At 36.7% G+C, this 27,171-nt stretch overlaps 1 protein-coding gene across 1 annotated transcript in view; it reads left to right on the top strand.

The window, feature by feature from the left end:
• The first annotated feature begins 8,084 nt into the window (after nt 1–8,084).
• Nucleotides 8,085–27,171, top strand: part of nr2f5 (nuclear receptor subfamily 2, group F, member 5) — a 52,491-nt gene continuing 33,404 nt past the window's right edge. The window contains exon 1 of the mRNA XM_057833245.1: nt 8,085–8,976. Coding sequence (XP_057689228.1) covers nt 8,610–8,976 — 367 coding nt within the window. The 5' untranslated portion in view covers nt 8,085–8,609. The remainder of the gene's footprint in view (nt 8,977–27,171) is intronic.

Consider the following 27,171-nt stretch of genomic DNA (forward strand, 5'->3'; position numbering starts at 1 on the left):
GATGGGCTACAGGAAAATAAGCAAGCAGCTTGGTGAGAAGGTAACAACTGTTGGAGCGATTATTAGAAAATGGAAGAAATTCAAGTTGACGTCAATCTGCCTCGTTCTGGGGCTCCATGCAAGATCTCACCTCGTGGTGCATCACTGATCATGAGGAAGGTGAGGGATCAGCCCAGAACTACACGGCAGGACCTGGTCAATGACCTGAAGAGAGCTGGAACCACAGTCTCCAAGAAAACCATCGGAAACTCCTTCCTTCAGTGAGAGCCCTGAAGATGGGTCTTCCAGCATGACAACGACCCAAAGCACACAGCCAAGGCAACTAAAGAGTGGCTCCGTAAGAAACATCTTAAGGTCCTGGGGTGGCCAACCAGTCACCAGATCTGAACCTGATAGAAAATCTATGGAGGGAGCTGAAAGTCAGTGTTGCCCGGCAGCAGCCTGAAGGCTCTGAAGAAGATCTGCATGGAGGAGTGGGCCAAAATCCCTGCTACAGTGTGTCCAAACCTTGTCAAGGACTACAGGAAACGTTTGGTATCTGTAATAGCAAACAAAGGTTTCTGTACCAAATATTAAGTTGGATTTTTGTGATGTATGAAATACTTATTTCATGCAATTAAATCAAATTTATTATTTAAAAATCATACACCGTGATTTTTTTGTATTAGATTCCGTCCCTCACAGTTGAAGAGACCTTATGATACAAATTACAGACCTCTACATGCTTTGCAAGTGGGAAAACCAACAAAATCGGCAGTGTATCAAATATTTGTTCTCCCCACTGTAGCAATAGAACCGAATTTTCTGTGGGCCTTGCAAAATCAGTCAAAATCCAGTAAAACGGCCGGGAGCGAAGGGAACTGTACATTTTTTCCAAATTCTGTATACAACTTTTATGCCCCTCACTGTGCCGGAATTTTTTATGTCCAAGTTATGTGATTTGGTCAAAAATTGTAGGACTAGACACATTTTGAATTTTTTTTTCCCCCCCAAAATTGGTGAAAAATCGGCATTCACGGGCGAACAGAAAATTTTTCGGGGTCTTTTAAAAAATTCCCTGCGTCGCGTGAAAATTCAGGTTGTTTCGCTATTTGAACCGATCGGTCAAACGGTTCGGGCTGTGTGGCGCGCCGAAGAAATCCCATTAAAAAAAAAACAGAATAAAACTAAGACCCAGATAACAGTTATATGAAATATTTGAAAAAGAATAATCATTTCAAAATAAATCAATACAATCAAATACTGTTTAAACTGCACTGCAACATCAGATTTATTTGTTTTGCTAGCAACATTTGTCATCAAACTTCAATCTTTCTGGAGGTCGTAACCTACCATAACTCTTCATAAGCTGCTTTTTTTTCTCCTTCTTTTCTGCCCGAGCTGATGAGAAGCCTCCAGCGGATTGAGTTTCACTTTAATTATTAGCCCTCACTTGCTCCGCGGAATCCCCCTAATAGTCGGTCGGGGGGCTAATTGGCCGCCAGGTAAGGTTACATGTGACAGCAATTAAGGCCAGCGCGGGGCCAACTTTATGGCCTCTGGGCAGCCTCCCTCACTCACCCTTTTGGGGACCCCCAAAGTGGCCTTTCTTGCGCTTAAACAACTTTTCTCCACGCCATCTAATAAAACCCCATACACAATAAACTTAAATGCCAGTGGCCAACACCAGTTTCCTAGAGTGGCACCCGATCAGTCGGACATGTCTATCATAATGGGACGCACCAAAAAGTCTCAAGGACCCATGGCCCAAACAAGACAGGAAGTCGGCCATTCTGGTTTGAAGCAGCAATTTTTGGGCCATTTCTTGGCGCTATGAGACTAAAAATAGTGAGCCCCCAGCACCAGTTTTGCCGACAGACATGAAACTGGATGTACATGTCTATCATAATGGGATGCACCAAAAAGTCTCAAGGACCCTTGGCCCAAACAAAACAGAATTTCAGCCATTTTGGCTTGAATCAGCCATTTTTGGCCATTTATATAGTGCTTTGACAATAAAATAATGAGCCCCTAGCACCAGTTTAGCCGACAGACATGAAACTGGATGTACATGTCTGTCAAAATGGGATGCACCAAAAAGTCTCAAGGACCCATGGCCCAAACAAGACACTAAGTCGGCCATTTTGGTTTGAAGCAGCAATTTTTGGGCCATTTTTTGGCGCTATGAGACTAAAAATAGTGAGCCCCCAGCACCAGTTTTGCCGACAGACATGAAACTGGATGTACATGACTATCATAATGGGATGCACCAAAAAGTCTCAAGGACCCATGGCCCAAACAAGACACTAAGTCGGCCATTTTGGTTTGAAGCAGCAATTTTTGGGCCATTTTTTGGCGCTATGAGACTAAAAATAGTGAGCCCCCAGCACCAGTTTTGCCGACAGACATGAAACTGGATGTACATGTCTATCATAATGGGATGCACCAAAAAGTCTCAAGGACCCTTGGCCCAAACTAAACAGAATTTCAGCCATTTTGGCTTGAAGCAGCCATTTTTGGCCATTTATATAGTGCTTTGACAATAAAATAATGAGCCCCTAGCACCAGTTTAGCCGACAGACATGAAACTGGATGTACATGTCTGTCAAAATGGGATGGACCAAAAAGTCTCAAGGACCCATGGCCCAAACAAGACACTAAGTCGGCCATTTTGGTTTGAAGCAGCAATTTTTGGGCCATTTTTTGGCGCTATGAGACTAAAAATAGTGAGCCCCCAGCACCAGTTTAGCCGACAGACATGAAACTGGATGTACATGACTATCATAATGGGATGCACCAAAAAGTCTCAAGGACCCTTGGCCCAAACAAAATAGGAAGTCGGCCATTTTGGCTTGAAGCAGCCATTTTTGGCCATTTTTTTGGCGCTTTGACACTAAAAATAGTGCGCCCCCTGCACCAGTTCAGCCAACAGACATGAAACTGGATGTACATATCTATCATAATGGGATGCACCAAAAAGTCTCAGGACCCATGGCTCAAACAACACAGGAAGTTGACCATTTTGGCTTATAGCCGCCATTTCTGGCTTTTTTATTTGGCACTTTGACAGTAAAAATAAAGAGCCCCCAGCACCAGTTTTGCCGACAGACATGAAACTGGATCATAATGGGATGCACCAAAAAGTCTCAAGGACCCGTGGCCAAAACAAAACAGGAAGTCGGTCATTACGGCCTAAAGCAGCCATTTCTGGTTCTTTATTTGGCAATTTGACACTAAAAATAATGAGCCCCCAGCACCAGTTTTGCCGACGGACATGAAACTGGATGTACATGTCTATCATAATGGGACGCACCAAAAAGTCTCAAGGACCCATGGCCCAAACAAAACAGAAAGTCAGCCAAATTGTGCTTGAAGCAGCCATTTTTGGCCATTTATTTGGCGCTTTGACACTAAAAATATTGAATCCCAAGCACCAGTTTTGCCGACGGACACGAAACTGGATGTACATGTCTATCATGATAGGATGCACCAAAAAGTCTCAAGGACCTATGGCCCATATAAAACAGGACATTGGCCATTTTGGCATGAAGCAGCAATTTTTGGCCATTTATTTGACGCTTTGAGACTAAAAATAGTGAGCCCCAAGCACTAGTTTCACCGACAGACATGAAACTGGACATACATGTCTATTGTCTCTCATAATGGGACACACCAAAAAGTCTCAAGGACCCTTGGACTAAACGAAACAGGAAGTCGGCCATTATGGCTTGAAGCAGCCAATTTTGGCCATTTATATGGCACTTTGACACTAAAAATAATGAGCCCCCAGCAGAAGTTTTACCGACGGACATGAAACTGGAGGTAGATGTCTATCATAATGGGGTGCAACAAAAAGTCTCAATGACCCGTGGTCCAAACAAAACAGGAAGTCAGCCATTTTGGCTTGACGCAGCCATTTTTGGCTATTCCTCTGGCGCTTTGACAATAAAAATAATGAGCCCCCAGCACAAGCTGAACTGACGGACATGAAACTGGATGTACATGTCTACCATTATAGGACGCACCAAAACTTTTCAAGGACCCATGGTCCAAACAAAAAAGGAAGCCTGCCATTTTGGATGAGGGAGCCATTTTTGACCATTTATTTGGCACGTTGACACTAAAAATATTGAATTCCAAGTACCAGCTTCGCCAATGGACATGAAACTAAATTTGCATGTCTTTCATAATGGGATGCACCTAAAAGTCTCAAGGACCCATGGCCCAAACAAAACAGGGAGTCGGCCATTTTGGCTTGAAGCAGCCATTTTTGGCCATTTATTTGGCGCTTTGACAATAAAAATAATGAGCCCCCAGCACCAGTTTTGCCGACGGACATGAAACTGGATGTACAAGTCTATCATAATGGGACGCACCAAAAAGTCTCAAGGACCCTTGGCCCAAACAAAACAGGAATTCAGCCATTTTGGCTTGAAGCAGCCATTTTTGGCCATTTATTTGGCGCCTTGACACTAAAAATAGTGAGCCCCAAGCACTAGTTTCATCGGCGGATATGAAACTGGACATACATGTCTATCATAATGGGATGCACCAAAAAGTCTCAAGGACCCGTGGTCCAAACAAAACAGGAAGTCGGACATTTTGGCTTTAAGCCGCCATTTCTGGCTATATATTTGGCAATTTGGCAGTGAAAATAATAAGCCCCCAGCACCAGTTTTGCCCACGGATATGAAACTGGACGTAAATGTCAATTAAAATGGGATGCACCAAAAAGTCTCAAAGACACATGCGCTAAAAGAAACAGATAGTCAACCATTTTTTTAAACGCTTTCAATCTAAAAGTTAGTTTTCCCAGAACCCTATATCACAGATGGACATGAAATTAGATGGATATATCTGTCCTAATAGGACTCACCAAAAACTTTCGAAGACACATGGCTGAACAGGAAGTCGGCCATTTTGGTTTGAAGCAGCCGTTTTCTGGCCAATGTTCATGATGCTTTGACACTAAAAATAATGAGCCCCCAACACCAGCTTCGTCAACGGACATAAAACTGCATTTACATGTCTTTCATCACAAGATGCACAAAGTCTTAAGGACACTTTCCCAAAGTTGAATAGGAAGTTAGGCATTTTGGCTAGAAACAGCCATTTTTTGACACTTTTACACTAAATCTAAATAATACTCGACACCATTTGATGAACTGAAATTCGACGGACATGTCTGTCATCACTAGACACACCAAAAAATCTCCAAGACCCATGGCTGAAAGTGAACATAAGTCGGCCATTTTGACACGAAGCAGGGCCCGTGCCGCCAGTTTGACACCCAGAAGTAGAAATCTGGCAAAATCATCAGCATTCCGGCTTCTTGTTAATGACCTTTACAGACAATAAAAACTCCCCTAAAATCAACATGCTCTCAAATGGCCAACAATTTTGCGGGCACCCCCGCTGATGGCACCTTTTGTTGCTTAGTCGTCTCCAAATTGAAGCTTTATTTTATTTTATTTTTTTTTTGTGATGCAGAACGTCTTTCTAAAAATCCTTTCAGTACTTTATTTTTTTCTAAACTGCTTCAAAATTGTCAAAGATTTTCACTACAAAAAAAAGCCCCCAAAAATATATCTTCGCCTTTTTTTTTTTTTTTTTTTTTTTAAATTAAACTCATGTTTTAGTGTCATTGATGGTGATGGATGCTCAATCCATTGCCAGTCCAACTGGATTGGACATCTATTGCCGTCAATGGCATCCAATGAGTTAATAATAATATGTATTTTTTGTATTTCAAGCAACACTAGGTAACTTTTCAACCTTTATAAATATTCTGGGTTCGGGTCTGGGGAGGATTAGCCATGCTAAGCAGTTGCTAACTGTCATATGTTATTGTTAATCCACAACTGGATTCATTACCTTATTACTTTTCATTCTACACACAGCCGCTGGAAACAGAAATGTTGTTTAATCCTATCTGCAGGAGACCATTGTGATTTTACAACACTATGCGGGTGTGCACTGGTCCTCATGGGGAACGCAGTCTTCCTTAAGGCAAAACACGACCGCTTTTGTCCACCGGCGTTGCTAAAATCGACCAAATCGTGAACGTTACTAAGTGTTGCTTTAAATTAATTAAAAGTCATTAAAACTGTTCATTCTAAACTTCTTTTCGAATTATAATACAATTTTGTGTGAAATAAAAAGCAATTTATTGCAATTTGAAAAGAATTAAAATCTTTTCACTTTTTTAATGAGCTAAATGTATTTTTTGTGTATTGAATTCATATAAAAGTTTTCGCCCTAAACCTTTTAATAAAAGGAAAACATTTTTACGACAAGTCATTAAAAGCAAAACGGGAAATATTTTCAAATGTTGTATACTGTTTATTTTTTATTTTATTTTTTTTTTTGCAACATTTTTTTTGTGGATAATTCTTTTTTTTTTTTTTTTGGCAACAGATTTTTTTTTTTTTTTGCCACTGGACATCCAACAAAATTTTCATTTAATTGGGGATGGATTGCTTCTCCCTGATTACCTGGAAGATACAATTAGATTATTTGGGTGAATTTTCTGAATTTTGAGCATTATTTTTATTATTTAATTTTTTTTGCCAATGTTTTTTTTTCTGTTTTTTTTTTTTTTTTTTTTAATCCATTGAAATTTTTTGTAACAATCTTTTTGCAAAATTTTTTTGGCAACTGGACTGAATTTTGATTTTTTTTTTTTTTTTTTTTTTTGCTAATGTTATTTATTATTATTTTATTCATTATTATTATTATTATTTGCTGATTTGTTGTTTTGCGATTGAAATGTCTGATGAAATTTTTTTTTTGCTACAGAATTTTTTTGGGCTAAGTTTTCTTTTTGATTTAATTTTTTGGCTGAATTTTTTTGCGATTGATTTTTTTTTCAATGCGACTGAAGTTTTTGCCACTGATTCTTTTTTTTTTTTTTTTTTTGTGGCTGATTTTTTTTTATTTTGCAACAGATTTCTTTTGCCACTGGGCATCCAACGAAATTCTCATTTCATCGGGGATCGATGCTTCTCCCTGCTTACCTGGATGATACAACTAGATTTTTTGGGGTGAATTTTCCGAATTTTCACAATTTTTTGCCAATGTTTTTTTCTTTTTAATTTAAATTTCTGTGGCTGAATTTTTTCATTTTATTTTTTTTTGTGACTGATTTTTTTTTGCCGCTGGACATCCAATGAAAGTCTCATTTCATCGGGGATCGATTGCTATTCCCGGATGATACAACTAGAATTTTTGGTGGGTGAATTTTCTGAATTTTGAAAGAATTTTTTTTTTTTTTTTTTTTTGCGATTCAAGTCTTCTCCCTGCTGTTCTGAATGATACAACTGGACTTTTTTTTGGTGAATTTTCTGAATTACAACAGAAATGTTTTGCCAATGTTTTATTTTTTTGCGATTGAAATTTTTTGTAACAATCTTTTTGCAACAGATTGTTTTGCAGCTGGACTTCTGATGAAATTCTCATTTCATCTGGGATCGATTCGATCAAAATTTCTGGCAACTGATGTCTGATTATTATTTTTTTTTTTTTTTAATTTATTTTTGCAATTAATTTTTTTTTTTTTTTTGACTGATTACTTTGGGGGGAACAATCTTTTAGCAGCTAAATTTTTTGGTGATTGATTTTTTTTTAATGTGACTTTCAATGTTTTGTTTTTGGCGACAATTTTTTTTAGTAACCATCTTTTTCTTCAAATGAATTTTTTGTGACAGCATTTTTTGGGCCTCTGACATCTGATGAAATGAGATCAATTGCCCTCCCTGAGTGTTGCAACAGAATTTTTTGGCAATAGAATTTTAGTGACTTTTTTTTGTGAGTCAATTTTTGTTTTTGGTTTTTTTTTTTTTTTTTTTTTTTTTTTTGCGGCTGAGTTTTAATGCTAAAAAAAAATCAGGATTAGAATTTTTATGCTGAAAAAAAAATCTGTGATAGAAATTCCCATTCAAATTCTGGTGGCCTCATTACTTCTACTAAAAAAAATAATAATAACATTCTCCCGAATTATCGGTCCTGCCCTTATATGGAACTTTACTACCCTTATATGGCTACTCGGCTGGAGGAGGGGGAGGAGTCACGGGACGTCCACTCCCCCCGCAAAAAGTACGCTTTGACTGGGAGCCGATGATCTTCTTGTGGATTGAGCTCCGTGTTTTTTTGCGCTGTTTTATTTGAATGCACGCTAGAGAGCGCCCACTCAGTCAGTCAGGCAGGCTGGCAGTCGGAGTCCCACTCATTCAGTCACTCAATCGGCCGGCATCGAGGAGTTTCCTGGGACGCGGATGGGGAAAGTCCAGCAATGTGTTGAAATTGATCGTAAACAGGATTATTGTCGTCGCGTCGCTGCGGTGTTTCTTTTTTTTTTTTGTTTTGTTTTTTAAATCGGGACGGCGGTTCCACGAATAGGACGTGTTTATGGATCCCTGCGTAGCGGCCAGCAGCACCGGGACATCATCCGACGCTCCTCGGTCGCTACTCGGTCATGACTCGCCTTTTCTGCCCTACCATTGAACTTTGATCCACGTAAAAAAAAAATCGTGATAAAAAAAAAAGTCGGGGGGGAAGGGGGGTGGAATAAAAACAAGAATCCCCCTATTTTCTTTTTAACTTCTATATAGAACGTACTCCTGCGGGGGAGCATGGCAATGGTAGTAAACCAGTGGTCAGAGAACATTTCCGCCGAAGCGGGCTCGCAGCTCGGGCTTTGCGGCCAGGACCCCGGCGGCGCTCCCGGGACGCCCGCCGGCTCCACGCCGGGCAACGACGCGCTCTCCGGGGATAAGATGCCCAACGTGGACTGCATGGTGTGCGGGGACAAGTCGAGCGGCAAGCACTACGGCCAGTTCACGTGCGAGGGCTGCAAGAGCTTCTTCAAGCGCTCCGTGCGCCGGAACCTGTCGTACAGCTGCCGGGGGAACCGAGACTGCCCCATCGACCAGCATCACCGGAACCAGTGCCAGTACTGCCGCCTGAAAAAGTGCCTCAAAGTCGGCATGAGGAGAGAAGGTAAGACCGCTGTCTGAGCCGGAGCAAAAAATGGAAAAAAGTTTTTTTTCTCTTTTCCTTTTTTCTGCTTTTTGCGTTTAAACACAAACACATATTAACCCTTTCACTTCCAGATCGACCAATTATGACAGGTTTAAAATAATTTTAACCCTGGCATATTTACTGTCCACCCACCTTTTTTTAAACTAAAAAAAAAAATTGAAATTAAAAATGTTTTAAATCATATATTAAAAAATGACTAAATTATAGTAAATAAATTAATGATAAAGAATATTAACTTATTTTATGATTTAAAAAAATTGAGTATAAAAATAATATTACTCATTCAAAGCAGTTTTTAATGACTACATTTAAATACTTTTTTTTTTTTTTTTTTTTTGTTTTTTTTTTTTTTTGCTTGTTGATCCATTGGCTGCCATTGACGGCAATGGACGTCACAATCTTCTTCCAACTTTTTTTTTTTTTTTTTGCAGCTGAATTTTTTTTTTGGCAGAATTTCTAGCAGCTGACGTCTGATGACTTTTTTTTTTTTTGCTGTGGATTTTTTTTTTTTTTTTTGACTGACTGAATTTGCTTTTTGATAAAAAATTTTGGAACATGATTTTAGCTGCTGAAATATTTGAGATTGATTTTTTTATTTCAGTGCAACTGAAGTTTTTGCCACTAGTGTTTTTTTGTTTTTTTAAAAATTATTATTATTATTATTTATTTTATTTTTTTTTTTTTTGTTGATTAAAACGTTCAATCATCCCCTCCTATGAATTGGACATCTAGTGCTGTCAATGGCGTCTAAAGAGTTAACAGTAACGCTTTATAAACATTTAGAAAAGGTTTTTATATTTTGGAATGATTTCAGTGATTAAAATAATCACTTGGGAAGAAAGCTTTTAAGAGGATGTATTAATATTATTTTTCCAATGATTTCAAAAGTGAGCCATTTTCAATGCACACTTTTCTATGACTGATTTTTTTTAAGTGATCGAAAGCTACTGAAAATACTGTTTAAAAAAGACAATTTGATTTTGTGATAGACGTCCAATCCATTCGTGGCCAGTGGTACTGAAATATGGATTTGACTGCTGTCATTGGCAGGGAGTGAGGCACAAATCAAATATTAAAATAAATATAGTTGAGACATGTGTGCACATGACATTTTGTTGGCTGCAAAATGTGTTGTCCACTAATGTGGACGCCAGGTTTTCATGGGGTTAAGTTTCATGCAATTAGTATTCTTTTTTTTTTTTTATTAATTAATTTATTTATTTATTTATTTATTTATTGAACTTTTGATTGCTAGATTCAAAACTGCCATCAGTTTTTTTTCCATGCAATTAGTATTTTTTTTAATTGATTGTTATAAGAATTTTGGTTGCTAGTTTCAAAACTGCCACCAGTTTTATTTATTTTTTTGTAGTTTGCATGCATCCAGCATTTTTTTTTTTTTTTTAAGTTGATTTTTATACATTTTTTGGTTTCTAGATTCAAATCTGCCATCACTTTTTTTTCATGCAATTAGTATTTTTTTTTTTTTTTTAATTGATTTTTTATAAGATTTTTGGTAGTTTTTGTAGTCTCCATGCGATCAGCATTATTTTTTTAAAAGTTGATTTTATACAATTTTTGGTTGCTAGATTCAAAACTGCCATCAATTTTTTTTCCCATGCAATTAGTCGTTTTTTAATTGATTGTTATAAGAATTTTGGATGCTAGTTTCAAAACTGCCATCAGTTTTTTTTTTTTTTTTTTTTTTTTTTTTTTTGTGTAGTTTCCATGCAATCAGCATTATCTTTTTAAAAGTCGATTTTAAAAGATTTTTGGTTGCTAGTTTCTAAACTGCCATCAGTTTTTTGTTTTTTTTTAAAAAAATTTTTTATGCAATTAGTTTTTTTAATAAGATTTTTGTTTGCTAATTTCAATAGTGCCATCAGTTTTTTTTGTTTTTTTTTTTTTATGCAATTTTTATTTTTAGTAAAAAATTTGTTTGCAAGTTTCAAAACTGCTATCAGTTTTTTTACGTTTCCATGCAAACAGCATTATTTTTTTCAAAGTTGATTTTATACACTTTTTGGTTGGTAATTTCAAAAATGCCATCAGTTCTCCCCCTTGTATGCTTTAGATTTCATGCAATCAGCATTTTTGATATTCTTATATTAGTGATATTTTATACAGATTATTAGCAGTTTAACTTTTCAGTACTTTGCATAGTTGTATCCATTTTCCAGAAACATTAGCTTTTCACATATTGGAGCACTTTATTGTTGGCATCCGTTGTCTGCACTTGTGTAAAACGTAAGGCTACAAACTATTATTTTTACTGTTTTTTTGGGGGGAGGGGGCTAATTTAAGTGTTAAAAATCTCACTTTGCAATAATTTTACCTTGCACAAAACAAAAGAATCTTAATTTTCAGCAAATTAGAGCTTTTTTTGTTGATCTTTGATAAAACCAGCTGATATGTTTTTTTAAATTTTTTTTTTATGTCAGGAAGCACACCACGTAAAATTTGTTTTTGGTCCACTTTTTTGACCAGCCAATCCGCATGCTGGGACTAATTCACACCGATTCCCAACTTCCAAACGTTCCAAAAATTGGCACAACGCAGGTGCTCTCTCCATTTCTTTCCTAATGTTCATGTGCAAAATGACATGGAAAGTTGCAAAAATGCTTTAAAATTTTTGGGAACAAAATAAAAAGCAAAAATGTATACATTAGGGTTGCACACAAAAATATAATAACTATAAAATGAGATTGGATGTAATGATAGAAAATAACATGACAAATTCTTTTTTAAAATTCTACAAAAAAAGCTAGGAATGCTACAAAAAAGTATATGTATGAGGTAGAATACTTTTAAAAAATGCTGTAAAGTGAGCTTGGAGAAAAAAAGGTTGGAATGTTATTATATTATTATTATATATTATTATAAAAAAATTAAATTAAAATTTAAATTATTTAAAAAATAATAATAATAACCTGACAACAAAACATCAGGGTGAAAAAGCTATAGAAAAGGAAAAATGGTGAAAATGTTTTTAATGTGTAAAGCAGGGGTGCTCAAAGTTTTTTGCTCCAAGATCTACTTTTAAATGAGACAATCTCCCGCGATCTACCTTAAGAGAGGAGGGTGAACTAAAAAAAAAATAATTTTAAATGTACAGTTACAGTAATTATGCTTTGTGAGCAACATATGAGGTTATGTTGCTCACAAAACACAAATAACTGTGTACATGTAAAAAAATATAAATAAAAAATGCACGGTAAATTATGTTTGCTCACATAACATAATTGACTATGTACATTTAAAAAAAAAAAAAAAATAAATAAATAAAAACAATTTTTACATTTTTTTTTTTTAAATGCTGCGAGCTACCCACACTAGCATTGCGATCGACTGGTCGATCGCGATCGACGTAATGCCCACCCCTGGTGTAAAGTGTAAATGATTTTTTAAAAAATGTTTTTTAATTCCTTAAAATAAAATACTAAGAATGCTACAAAGATTTTTCGGAAACATTAAAAAAAAATTATTAAAAAACGACATGAAAAAATATTTGTTTTTAAAATTGTACAAAAATTAAGCTAAGAATGCTACAAAAATATGTGCTTTTGGTAAAATACTTTTTAAAAAATTCCATAAAATGAGCTAGAAAAATAAGCTTGACTTGCTATCAAAAATGACCTGAAAAGAAGATAAAAAAGCATGCAAAAGTGGGGGAAAACAAAGGTTACGTATTCTATGAAAAATAAAGTGCTAGTATGTGAGCTAGCGGAAAAAATGCTTGGAATGAAATAAAATAAAATAAAAAATTGAAAACAACAGGCTAAGAAAGATATGAAAGAAGGAAAAAAATGTGGTTGGTGTTAAAACATTTTTAAATAAAAGTGGGAGGAAAAAATATGAATTAGAAAAAAATCTTATAAAATTCCTCAAAATAAAATACTAAGAATGCTCCAAAAAATGATGTGAAAAACTATAAAAATGCTTTTTAAATTGTACAAAAATTAAGCTAAGAATTCTACAAATTTGTGTACTGCTGTAATGCTTTGTTTAAAATGTTATAAAATAAATCGAAACTAAAAAGCTTTAAAAAGTGTGCAAAAACAAAGGTTACGTATTCTTTCAAAAATAAAATGCTATAAAGTGAGCTGGCGGACAAAATCCTCGGAATGAAATAAAAATTAAATAAAAATTTATATCCTTTCAAAAATAAAATGCTATAAAGTGAGCTGGCGGGAAAAAAATCATCCGAATGAAATAAAAATTAAATAAAAAAATTGACCTGAAAACAACAGGCTGAGAAAGATAAAACCTTTTGTTAAAACATTTTTTCAAAAATAAAAGTGGGGAAAAAATATGAATTAAAAAAAAAAAAACTTGAAAAATTCCTCTAAATAAAATACTAAGATTGCTCCAAAAAATATGTTAAAAAAAAAAAAATGACATGAAAAAAATGTAGAAAAATTGTGCTAAGAATTCTACAAATTTGTGCATGGCGTAAAATACTTTTAAAAGAATGCTATAGAACAGGGTTCACTAAATCTGGACCTCGGTGCTACTTTTCCTGTCAGGTTTTCCATGTCTCCTTCCTTCAGCGCACCTGAATCAAAATAATCAGGATCATTACCAGGCTTCTGGAGAGGTTGCTGATGACATAATCATTTGATTCAGGTGTTTTAAGGGAGAGAGACGTGGAAAACACGACAGGAAAAGTTGCACCGAGGTCCGGATTTAGTGAACCCTGCCATAGAATAAATAGAAACTAAAAAGCTTTAAACAGTATGCAAAAACAAAGGTTACGTATTCCATCAAAATAAAAAATAAAAAAAATTAAATCCTATTAAATGAGTAGGGGAAAATTTACATGTAAATTTACTAATTTTTAAAATGTTACTAAAATGGTAGAAAAATAAAAAGCTAAGAAAGCTACAAAAAAACAAACAAAAAAAAATCCTGAAAAAAATATATAAAGCTATAAAAAAAAAACTGTTAAAAAAAAAAAACAATCCTGCAAACGAAACAGTAAAACATATATAAATATGTATATAAATGACCTCATCATAAAACAAATGACTTTTGAAAAGTGTACATAAACAAGGACTAAGTATTCTATCAAAAAAAAAAAAAAAAAAGCTATTAAATGAGATGGTGGGGGGATTACACGTAAATGTATTATTATTTAAAATGCATGGAAAATTGTACAAAAATAAAAACCTAAGAAAGCTACAAAAAAAACTAAAAAAAAAAAAAATCCTGCAAACGAAACAGTAATATATATATATATATATAAATGACCTGATCATAAAACAAATGGCTTTTGAAAAGTGTACAAACACAAAGACTAAGTATTCCATCCAAAAAAAAAAAAAAAATGCTATCAAATGAGATGGTGGGGATTACACGTAAATTTATTATTATTTTTAAATGCATGGAAAACTGTACAAAAATAAAAAGCTAAGAACCCTACCAAAAAAAAAAACTGTAAAATGCAAGGGAAAAAATGCGGGGAAAAAATATGAAAGTGGCCTGAAAAATTACTAAAAACACTATATTTATATATATATATATATATATATATATGTATATATATATATATATATATATATATATATATATATATATATATATATATATATATATATATATATATATATATATAATTTCCCTCTAAAGGCTAGTTGCTAAATAAATAAATAAGGAAAAACGCAGCTGTTTTGTCTCCTGAGGCGTCAAGTGTGACAACGCGGGTGTGCCGGGGTCGCTCAAGGACTCCTCTTAAAGGGCCGGAAGCCTCTTTTTTTCTCCATTCAAAGGCGAGCCAGTCACCTGAGCTGATCCCTGCTGGCTTTCCAGGTCACGCTCTCTCTCATTTTGTGTGCGTGCGTGCGTGCGTGCGTGCGTGCGTGAGAGCGCCTCGTGCTCGCGTGCGCATCTCTCGCAAGCGAACTCGGTCAGGCTCGTCCCCGAGGAAATCTCCTGATGAGCTGCAATGTTTCCACTCTATCAAGATCAACCGCTTAAAAAAAAATCAAACATGCCCACGATGTGAGATAGTGGTGGGAACCTCTGAGTACCTCACGACAGGGCCGGCCCAGGCCATTTGGACAGCCCTAATATTTTAATATTAATGTTTTAATAAATAAAATATTTAATATAATAAATAAAATAAATGTTTTTTTCCCCAATTTTTCTTTGTTTGGATCGATTATTTATCATCTAACATATCGGAGAAAATACGACTAACAAAAAAATACAATTAAGCGATATTATGAGGTAGGTATCAGTGACTTTTTTACAGACGCCAAATTTTTCATTGTGATGTCATTTGTTTAAAAGTTTAAAATATGCGAGTAAATGATTAAATTTTTTTTTTTTTTAACTAAATATTAGACATCAATTAATGATTCTAAGCTAAAAATGACAGACGTTTTGAATAATAAATATAATTAATTACCTTCGTTTTATGGATGGGTTGAAACAAAAGCGGTTGCGCGACGTCAGTAAACGAGGGTTTTCAGGGTAAAACTGGCAAATTAAAAATAGTTCGGGGGCTTAATGCGCCACGAATCTGCTATGGCAGCATATAGACGTATTGTTCTATCAAAGACAACAGTTGTTTTGGCATAAAATACAGCAGTTTCTTTTAAAGAGGAGTGCAAGAGCAGAACCCGCTTTTTCAGTCTTATCCGTGTTTTCCGCCATATAGATTTTTGGTCACTTTCTGTTCATTTAAGGGGCATTTACAAGTCATTTCCTGTTGATTTTGGTTTACTGAACAGGGGGTGACCTGGAAATGCCCTAAAATGAACAAGAAGTAACCTATAGATGCCTCCAAAAACCGGGAAGACTGGCTGTGAATGCTTTGCTTCAGGGCACATTTACACGACAGCAATCTTACGCCATAACGCAAAAGTGGTATTTTGCAGTTACAGTGCTAGCCAAAAGTATTAGCACCCCTGCAATTCTGTCAGATAATGCTCAATTTCTCCCAGAAAAGATCGCAATTACAAATGCTTTGGTGTTAATATCTTCATTTATTTTGTTTGCAATGAAAAAACACAAAAGAGAATAAAAATAATAATAATAATAATCGGTATCATTTTACACAAAACTCCAAAAATGGGCCAGACAAAGTATTGGCACCCTCAGCCTAATACTTGGTAGCACAACCTTTAGACAAAATAACTGCGAACAACCGCTTCCGGTATCCATCAATGAGTTTCTTACAATGCTCTGCTGGAATTTTAGACAATTCTTCTTTGGCCAACTGCTCCAGGTCTCTGAGATTTGAAGGGTGCCTTCTCCAAACCTCTCCACAGATGTTCTATGGGATTCAGGTCTGGCCACTTTAGAAGTCTCCAGTGCTTTCTCTCAAACCATTTTCTAGTGCTTTCTGAAGTGTGTTTTGGGGTCATTGTCCTACTGGATGACCCATGACCTCTGAGGGAGACCCAGCTTTCTCACACTGGGCCCTACATTATGCCGTAAAATTTGTTGGACGTCAGACTTCATAATGCCATGCACACGGTCAAGCAGTCCAGTGCCAGAGGCAGCAAAGCAACCGCAAAACATCAGTGAACCTCAACCATGTTTGACTGTGGGGACCGTTTTGTTTTCTTTGAAGGCCTCCATTTTTCTCCTGTAAACTCTATGATGATGCCTTTTCCCAAAAAGCTCTACTTTTGTCCCCCTTGACCGGAGAACATTCTTCCAAAACGTTTTTGGCAAACTCCAGCCTGGCTTTTTTTTATGTCTCTGGGTCAGAAGTGGAGTCTTCCTGAGTGTCCTACCATGGAGTCCCTTTTCATTCAGACCCAGACGGTTAGTAAGGGTTTACACAGTTGTACCCTCGTGCTGCGGGATAGCTCAAACTTGTTTGGATGTTAGTCGAAGTTCTTTAGCCACCATCCGCACAATCTTTCGTTGAAATCTCTCGTCAATTTTTCTTTTCCGTCCACATCTAGGGAGTTAGCCACAGTGCCGTGGATTTTACACTTATTGATGACATTGCGCAAGGCAGACACAGGAACATTCAAGTCTTTGGAGATGGACTTGTAGCCTTGAGATTGCCCATGCTTCCTCACAATTTTGCTTCTCGAGTTCTCAGACAGTTCTTTAGTCTTCTTTTTCTTCTCCATGCTCAATGTGGTACACACAAGGACACAGGACAGAGGTTGAGTCAACTTGAATCCATTTTAACTGGCTTCAAGTGTGATTTAGTTATTGCCACCGCCTGTTATGTGCCACAGGTAAGTAACAGGTGCTGTTAATTACACAAAATAAAGAAGCACCACAGTATTTTCCGAAGGGTGCCAATACTTTTGTCTGGGCCATTTTTGGAGTTTTGTGTAAAATGATCATGATTTTTTTTTTTTTTTTTCCCCATTCTCGATTGTGCTTTTTCATCGCAAGCTAAATCAATGACGATATTACTACCAAAGCATTTGTAATTGCAATCATTTTCTAGGGCAAATTGAGCATAATCTGACAGAATTGCAGGGGTGCCAATATTTTTGGCCAGCACTGTATTTCAATTCCGCATTTACACAACCATAATGTGTGGCGTAGGGAAAACGGCACACAAGCTTCAATTTGCCGATGTAGTATGCATTCCCAATGTGTAGGTGGCAGCACCACCGAAATGGAGATGATTCCTGCATGTAACTCTTCCCCTTCGGCTGTTTATTGGAGCATTATCGCCACCTACTGTTCCGGAATACGGAAATTCGTTGTCATCCAAAACTCACTTTTGCGTTGTCAACTGTTTGGATAGCGATGACACGTTTTCAAGATTTCCACTTTAGAAGGCGTTTTCAAGCCCCCCAAAACGCGATTGCGGTGTAAACATCTCGAAAAGCTTTTGCGTTGTCACCGCCATTATCGTGTAAACAGCCCCGAAGTAACGCTAATAATGCTAGCAACCTACCACTGTGTAAAGCCTCACTTCGTTATGTATTTTCTTTTAATATCAATGTATGATCGATAACTATGCGTCTAATCAAATATCAAATAAATATTGGGTCTTAAAATGAAAAAAAAAAAAAGCTCAAAGCCACCAACAACAACAGAAAGTTACTCGAGAATGCACCAAAATCATCATAAAGTGACCCCAAAAATGCCCCCAAACTGACAAAAAGTGACCAAAAATTAGTAGGAAGTGACCGGGGAATTCCCTAAAAAAAATCAACAGGAAAGGTTGCAAAATGTACAGGAAGTGCCCCTACATCAGCGGGAAGTGACCGAGAAATGCCACAAAATTTACAGAAGTGACCCTAAATCAGTAGGAAGTGACCCAGAAATGCCCTAAAATCAACAGGAAATGTTGTAAAATGTACCGAAAGTCACCCAAATTTAAGAGAGATTGACCTCAAAATGCCTCAAAATTGACAGGAAGTGGCCCAGAAATGCTCCCAAAATTAACAGAAAATGACTCTAAATCAGCAGGAAGTGACCCAGAAATGCCCCAAATCAACAGGAAATGTTGCAAAATGTACAAGACGTGACCCAAAATAGACAGAAAATGACACGGGAAACCCCTAAAATCATCATAAAGTGACCCCAAAAATGTCCCACAACTAACAAAAAGTGACTATAAATCAGTGGAAAGTGACCGGGAAATGCCCTGAAACCAACAGGAAATGTTGCTAAATGTACAGATAGTGACCCTATATTAGCAGGAAGAGACCTGGAAATGCCCCAAAATCAACAGATTGATGAATATACAAAATGTACCAGAAGTGACCCAAAATCAACAGAAAGTAAACCTCAAAATGCCCCAAAATGAATAAAAAATTAATCTAAATCAACATAACGTGACCCGGAAATTCCCTAAAATCAACAGGAAATTTGAAAAATGCACCAAAAGTGACCAAAAATCAACAGAAAGTGACCTCAAAATGAACCAAAAAATGACCCTAAATATTCATCAAGTAGCCCGGAAATACCCTAAAATTGACAGAAAATGCTAAAAAATGAACAGAAAGTGACCCGGAAATGCCCTAAAATCAACAGGAAATGTCAAATGTACAGGAAGTGACCCAAACTGAACAGAAAGTGACTTAAAAATGCCAAAAAATAACAGAAAGTGACCCTATGTCAATAGGAAGTGACCTGGAAATACCCCAAAATGAATAGAAACTGACTTCAAATCAGCAGGCAGTGACCCAGAAATGCCCTAAAATCAACAGGAAATGTTGCAAAATTAACGGAAGTGACCCAAAATCAACAGAAAGTGACCTCAAAATGAATAAAAAGTGACCATAAATCAGCATGAAGTGACCCAGAAATGTCCCAAAACTAACAGACAGTGACCCTAAATCAGTAGGAAGTGACCCAGAAATTCCCTAACATCAACAGGAAATGTTGCCCAAAATCAACAGAAAGTTTTTACAGTATATATTGCTCAGCTAACTTTCTCTCCTATATTTTAAATATAGTGTATCTTTTGACATGAAGCCAAAGCTGCTACTTAGCAATTGTGCGCGGATTTCAAATCAGGTCACAGCCCCAGATCGTTTGACTCGACAACAAACAAAAAGTGCATGAAACGCCCTAAGTCGCAATTGACAGTAACATTCATTTGAATAAAAGCGAACACACACAAACAGCTCCAATCTTTTTGGGTTGGTGCTTTTGAGGTCAACGGGATTAGCGGCCGTCCTCAAATCCTCTTTGCGGTCCAGACCGACCGCTGTTTAGCAACACCGGCTTTCGGCGGGACGGACGGGAAGCGCGCTTTTAAACTCCTTCCCGGGGTAAATAAACAATGTCGACATAAATATCGCCATCATTATTTCATGGCGACATCTACGCTAAATTGAAGCCGGGCGCTCGCGGCGGCGAACAGCTCCGCAGTGTTTTTAAATTGATAATGGGCCGGAAGCCAGGTGGGGATTCGGCACCTTTGACGCCAATAGATGTCCAATCTGTTTAGAGCGGGAGGAAAAAGGGTTAGCTTAATGCTAAAATTCAATGTTGGATGCCATTCACATAACTCCAAAAATTAGCATTAGCAAATTGCGCTCTAGTTTTGGGAGACAGCGAGAACGGAAAGTGGTATTTGACATATGGCAAAATGGCTTTTGGCATATGGTAGTTTTTTTGAGGGGGAAATATGGCAAAATGGCTTTTGGAATATGGCAGTGTTTTTGACATATGGCAAAATGGCTTTTGGTGTATGGCAGTGTTTTTTGGCATATGGCAGTATAGTTTTGTTTTGTTTTTTACTTATGGCAAAACTGCTTTTGGCAAATGGCAGTTGTTTTTTTTTTTTTTTTTTTTTTTTTTTGAAATATGGCAGTTTTTTTTTACATACGGCAAAATGGCTTTTGGAATATGGCAGTGTTTTTGATATATGGCAAAATGGCTTTTGGTGTATGGCAGTTTTTATGGCATATGGCAGTTTATTATTATTATTTTGTTTTTTGTTTTTGTTTTTTTGACTTATGGCAGAATTGCTTTCGGCAAATGGCAGTTGTTGTTGTTTTTTTTTTAAATATGGCAGTTTTTTTCACATATGGCAAAATGGCTTTTGGTGTATGGCAAATGCAAGTTTGTTTTTTTAATATGGCAGTTTACACTTTTGGCATATAGTTTTTTTTTTTTTTTACATATACCAAAATGGCTTTTGGCGTATAGTTTTTTTTTTTTTACATATACCAAAATGGCTTTTGGCATATAGTTTTTTTTTTACATATAGCAAAATGGCTTTTGGCATATAGTTTGTTTTTGTTTTTTTTACATATGGCAAAATGGCTTTTGGCATATGGCAGTTTTTTTGGGGCATATGGCAAAATGGCATTTAGCATATGGCCTTTTTTTAGCATATGGCAGTTGTTTTGACATATGGCAAAAAAAAATTTTTTTTAATTAAAAAAGTCAAACTAAATTTAAAAACTAATATTTATAACTTGTTTTTTTAAAGCAGAGATTTTTAAAAAATATTTAAAGGCTCAAAAAAAAGGATTTTGACAGCTTTGAGGTTTATTAAGGATCAAAATAGATTAATTCGCTAATTGATAAGTCAATTGATAGTGGCGGCCCTTGTTTACCTGCCAATGACAGCAATAGACGTCCAACTAGCGTAGACTGGATGATTGTCTGAAAACACATTTTTTGTTCTAGGAAAACAGTTAGCTTCATGCTCATATATCAATCATATATCAACCAATCGATTCGTCCAGGGCTCATTTTGGTTCACCAGACTACTTCATTTTTGGCCAAATAGGTTAACTCACTTGCTGTTATTGACAGCGCTGGACGTCCTATCCATTTTGACTAGGACTCCCAGTTGATTTTTGGGTATTTTCAGGTCACTTCCTGTTGATTTGGTGCCACGTCTTGTTGATTTTAGGGTGTTTTTGAGTCACCTACTTGTTAGTTCATTGGCTGCTATTGACACTGCTAGACGTCCAATCCTTTTTGACCCTAAGGGAGCGAATGAATTAATAACTTCAGACATGAAAGTGAGCAAGTCACAGATGTCTGGTTTTATAGTGTCAATGTCAAAATAAAAAAATGTGATTTTGTACGTACAGTATGAATGAGCTACAACATACCCGTCGGGCAAAACAACCCCACCAGGTGCCATGTAGATCTGGCACCCGGGCCGCCACTTTGACATCGCTGGCCTACAGCTAGCGTGAAAACCAGACGCAAATAAGTATGATTACTCGGTCATTTCCCACCAATGATCTTCCAGGAACTTTTTGCTCCTTCGCCAAGCCCCGCGTTGACCGCAAGCTCCCCTTGGGGCGAGCGTCCACATAAAGACGGCGTTCATCGGCTGCAAAGTGCGACGGATTTTGTCTCTTAAATAATTAGCGCGTACCAGCGTTTGGCTCCGTATCGCTTTGACATTTCCAGCCGACACGCTGAAAGTTTAATGACCTCCTCGCACGGAGACGATTCGGGTATCGGCGTCCGCCCCGAGGGACGCGTCTGACCTCTCCGTATCGTCGGATGACACCGAGACATCCCCGAGGCGGCCGGCGGTCCTCGTCTAACCTCGCTCAAGCCTGCCCGCGAGGACTGGACAAAGATGCCAGGCGAGGAAATGAAATGTTAGCGTGACGACTCGACGGGAAGCCAAAGTCGTAAACAAAAACAGAGCCTGCCATGAAAATGGTGTTGCACCGATACTAGTATCGGTATCTTTACCGATACGGTACTAAAATGACATCATTGGTCTCGAGGAGTACTAAGAAATAACGTGCCGACACTGTGTAATATGTGTTTTTCGAGATTTTATTTTCGACTGCTGGTTGCCCTACCCAAGATGGCCGCCAGTTATGCGCATCAATGTAAAAAAAAAAAAAAAAAAAAAGGTAGTGCTTGTCGCCCTTCCCAAGACGATGATAGACGTCCAATCATGTGGCGTCCTTCTGCTGGGAATTTAAAGTGCGTCTGACACCAAAAAGCATGTTTATTTCATATTTGACGCGGTTTTTTATGCTCCTGAATGAAATGGACCGCTTGGATGTGTGTGGAAGCCATCATTTTATATATTCAATTTTTGAATCCCACGCCACGAAAATGAGTGACTTCCGGTTTCAATCTTGGGTTTAGGATGAATGTGAATGTGACGTCACCCGGGTCAGTGTCTCACAATACAGCATTGCTTTATAGCATGGGTCCCCAAACTACGGCCCGCGGGCCGTATACGGCCCGCCTCCACATTTAGTCCGGTCCCTTGAACAATACCAGAGAGCATTTTGAATTTTTTTTTTTTTTTTTTTTTTCTCAATAGTGTAATTTATTTCCTGGCCTTTTTCTGTGAAGAACTCAGAGAGGGTTATTTGGTTATTATCTATTTAATTAATAGTGTTATAATTATTTATTATTATTATTACATCATATTTAGGGCTGTCAAACGATTAAATTTTTTAATCGAGTTAATTACAGCTTAAAAATTAATTAATTGCAATTAATCGCAATCAATCGCAATTCAAAACATCTATAAAATATGCCATATTTTTCTGTAAATTATTATTGGAATCAGGGCCGGCCCAGCCTATACGCAGACTATGCAGCTGCTTAGGGCCCCTGACAACTAGGGGGCCCCCAATCTGGCAATTGTTTAATTAATATTGTATTTAGTTTACTACAGTTTGCTTTATTTGACTTTTGTGAGTTTTGATACTTGATTACAAGCTTAAAAAAATAAAAGTTCTTCCTTAGCTTCTTTCTTTCCTCTTTTAGAAAAAGGTTTGGCGCTATCTACTGTAAGTACTGACAATCATTTGGGGTGAGAAGTTTGAAGTATGCAGTGCAACAAAATCTGATTAATATACTAATATGGACGTATGGGTTGGATTGCATGTATGGGTTTCACAGTACACTGTGACGAAATGGTGGGCCAAAAATATGGGCCCCTTTGCATTATTTTGCTTAGGGGCCCCAAATGGCCTGGGCCGGCCCTGATTGGAATGGAAAGATAAGACACAAGATGGATATACATATTCAACATACGGTACATACGTAAGTACTGTATTTGTATATTATAACAATAAATCAACAACAGGGCATTAACATTATTAACATTCTGTTAAAGCGATCCATGGATAGAAAGACTTGTAGTTCTTAAAAGAAAAATGTTAGTACAAGTTATAGAAATTTTATATTAAAACCCCTCTTAATGTTTTCGTTTTAATAAAATTTGTAAAATGTTCAATCAAAAAATAAACTAGTCGCTTGCCATTGTTGATGTCAATAATTACACAATGGTTCATGGCTCATGGGTGCTGAAGCCTATAAAATCAGTCGCACCCAAGCGCGAGCAGAGGGCGACAAAACTCCAAAAAACACAATTAGCAAGTGGACATTTCACTCTGCTGTCATTTTCATCTGTTTGAGCGGGGCATGTGCGTTAACTGCGTCAAATATTTTAACGTGATTAATTATAAAAATTAATTACCGCCCGTTAACGCGATAATTTTGACAGCCCTAATTATATTATATTATTATTTTTAGTTTATTTACTTTTGTTCCGTGAAGAATCCAGAAAGGGTTATTTGATTGTGGCTTTCTGAAAAACAATATTTCTTTACATTTAGGCAATCCTGCAATCGTCACACTTTTTCTGTTACAAACTGACCCCTGCCCCTCATCAGAGAAGGGAAAAGTTACAGTGCCCTCCATAATTATTGGCACCCCTGAAAAAGATGTGTTTTTTAGCTTCTAATATTTTTTTTTTAATTCAAATAATATGGGACCTTAATGGAAAAAAAAGAGAAAAATCCAACCTTCAATACAAGTGCATTCATTCAGTGGGGAAAAAATTATTGAGTTATTATCTATTAAATTAATAGTGTTATTATTATATTATATTACATTATATTATATTATATTATATTATATTATATTATATTATATTATATTATATTATATTATATTATATTATATTATGGGCTGTCAAACGACTACAATTTTTAATCGAGTTAATCACAGCTTAAAAATCAATTAATTGCAATTCAAACCATCTATAAAATATGCCATATTTTTCTGTAAATTATCGTTGGAATGGAAAGATAAGACACAAGAAGGATATATACATTCAACATACTGTACATAAGTACTGTATTTGTTTATTATAACAATAAGTCAACAAGATGGCATTAACATTATTAACATTCTTTCTGTGAAAGGGATCCACGGATAGAAAGACTTGTAGTTCTTAAAAGATAAATGTTAGTACTAGTTATAGAAATTTTATATTTAAACCCCTCTTAATGTTTTCGTTTTAATAAAATGTGTAAAATTTTCAATCGAAAAATAAACTAGTAGCTCGCCATTGTTGATGTCAATAATTACACGATGCTCATGGTGCTGAAAACCATAAAATCAGTCGCACACAAGCGCCAGCAGAGGGTGACAAAACACCAAAAAACACATGTAACAAGTGGACATGACACTGTGCTGTCATTTTAATTTGTTTGACAGGGGCATGTGCGTTAATTTTGTCAAATATTTTAACGCGATTAATTTAAAAAATTAATTACCGCCCGTTAACGCGATAATTTTGACAGCCCTATATATTATATTATTCTTATTATTTTTATTTTATTTACTTTTGTTCCGTGAAGAATTCAGAAAGGCTTATTTGATTGTGGCATTCTGAAAAACAATAAATTTTGACATGTAGGCACTCCTGTAATCGTCATACATTTTCTGTTACAAACTGACCCTCATCAGAGAAGTTATGTGGCCCTCACAGGAAAAAGTTTGGGGACCCCGGTGTACAAGAACAGCTTTCCGGCTCTGAATCTTATACTGCGTTCCTCACCGTTCTTGTGCTCAAAATAGCCGCGAATACCGCTATTACAAAGTAAACACAACAAACTTTCTTTAAAAAAAAAGGACTATTTACTTACGTTTGATCATGGACGGACATGTAGAAAAGCTCACATCGGACACATCCTACCATGTTAGCTGCTCTCTCGCTGTTTACGTGTTTGCTGTGTACTTAAGCATTAATTTACGCCATATACATGTTGACCATGTGGCAGCTAGTGATGCGCCGTGATGTACCAACATCGCATGCACCGTGTCTTGTTGAAAAAATCTTGTCAACTAATCAGATCCATTTTCGTATGAGAGACCAGCACGGTTGATCCACAGAGGAAATACAAAAAAAGCTAGACTGACGAAGATAGCAGCAAGCAGGAGCAGGGTGGAAACAGATTGGCGCGCCATCAATAGCCAATGCTTTGCCATTGATTTTTCAAGAAATAAGCCAGTTGTGACTTCATTTTGCCTGTCAATGCATTGACTTTGATGTGAACTTCGCCCCTACCAACATGGCTGCCCGGAGGCCATTTTGCTAGGGGCAAACACAGGTGTTCTCATGCTTCTGCCATGATTATAAATGAGTTTACAACTAGAAAACGTCCAATCCATTTGAAGCGGGAAGGTGATAGCTGTTCATTCGCTACCGACCCTCCCACTTCAAATGGATTGGACCGTCCAATCCAGTTGAAGCGGGAGTGCTAGACGTCCAATTTGGACTGTAAATGACAGCCAATGTGTGTTACAGTGTTATGAAGTGCAGAGTCAAGTCAAGTTAGCGCTACTCAACCGCGCTTCCATTGGCCGCCGAGAGTCAGCAGGTTTCTGTCGTTTGATTGGCTCACACTTGACATTTCAATGTGACCAGAGCGAGCTCTCGGCCTCAGGCCTTTTTTTTTCCTACTCTTTTTTTCCCCCTTTGTTTAAACAAGGAAGTTAATGTTTAGCTCTTTGGATGCTTGTTACTTCTTGGAAAACCCACATGGAAAAAAAACAACAAAAAAATCAACGACTCGACCGGAATTATCGCTGACGATCGATGTGGAAATGCGTCGAGCCCGCTAGCTAAAAGTCAAATTGAGGCGGCGCGGCGGGACGTCGCCTGGCGTGACCCATATTGAGCCAACGGCGTGGCGGAATATAGGTCAAGCAAAACTAAAACATTCACAGCGCACCCAGTCGGGTCCGGAGTCCAAATTGGGGAGCGCCGTCGTCAAAGGGGGGCGAAGGGGGGTCTCCCCCACAGCTATCACACTAAGAGTTTTTGTGCCGTATCTACTGTGGGTGGTGGTTATTTTTGACAAAAGAAAAAAAAAATTACATCAAAAAACCTCCTGGAATTGCCCCATATTTAACAGGAAGGCAAAAATATCAAAAAGTGACCCAAAAATGAACAGGAAGTGTTTCGAGAATGCCACAAAACACAGAAATTATCCCACATGAGCAGTCATTATACTTTGACAAATAAAAACAAAAACAAATAATTTACATTATAATAATTTATATATATATATATATATATATATATATATATATATATATATATATATATATATATATATATATATATATATATATATATATATTAGGGCTGACAAACGATTAAAATTTTTAATCGAGTTAATTACAGCTTAAAAATTAATTAATCGCAATTAATTGCAATTCAAACCATCTATAAAATATGCCATTTTTTTCTGTGAATTATATATATATTCTGTAAAACAAATTGTTGGAATGGAAAGATAAGACACAAGATGGATATATACGGTACATAAGGACTGTAGTGGGCATTTCACTCTACTGTCATTTAAATCTGTCTATGCTGTCCTCACTCCGAAGCGTCTACTTTTTCCAAAGCTAGACAGCTAGTGAACGACGCCTTAATAATCAGAGTTCTTCCTTTTTCATCTGATT

Source organism: Corythoichthys intestinalis, chromosome 4 (assembly GCF_030265065.1).
Source record: "Corythoichthys intestinalis isolate RoL2023-P3 chromosome 4, ASM3026506v1, whole genome shotgun sequence".
In the NCBI taxonomy this organism is placed as follows: Eukaryota; Metazoa; Chordata; class Actinopteri; order Syngnathiformes; family Syngnathidae; genus Corythoichthys; species Corythoichthys intestinalis.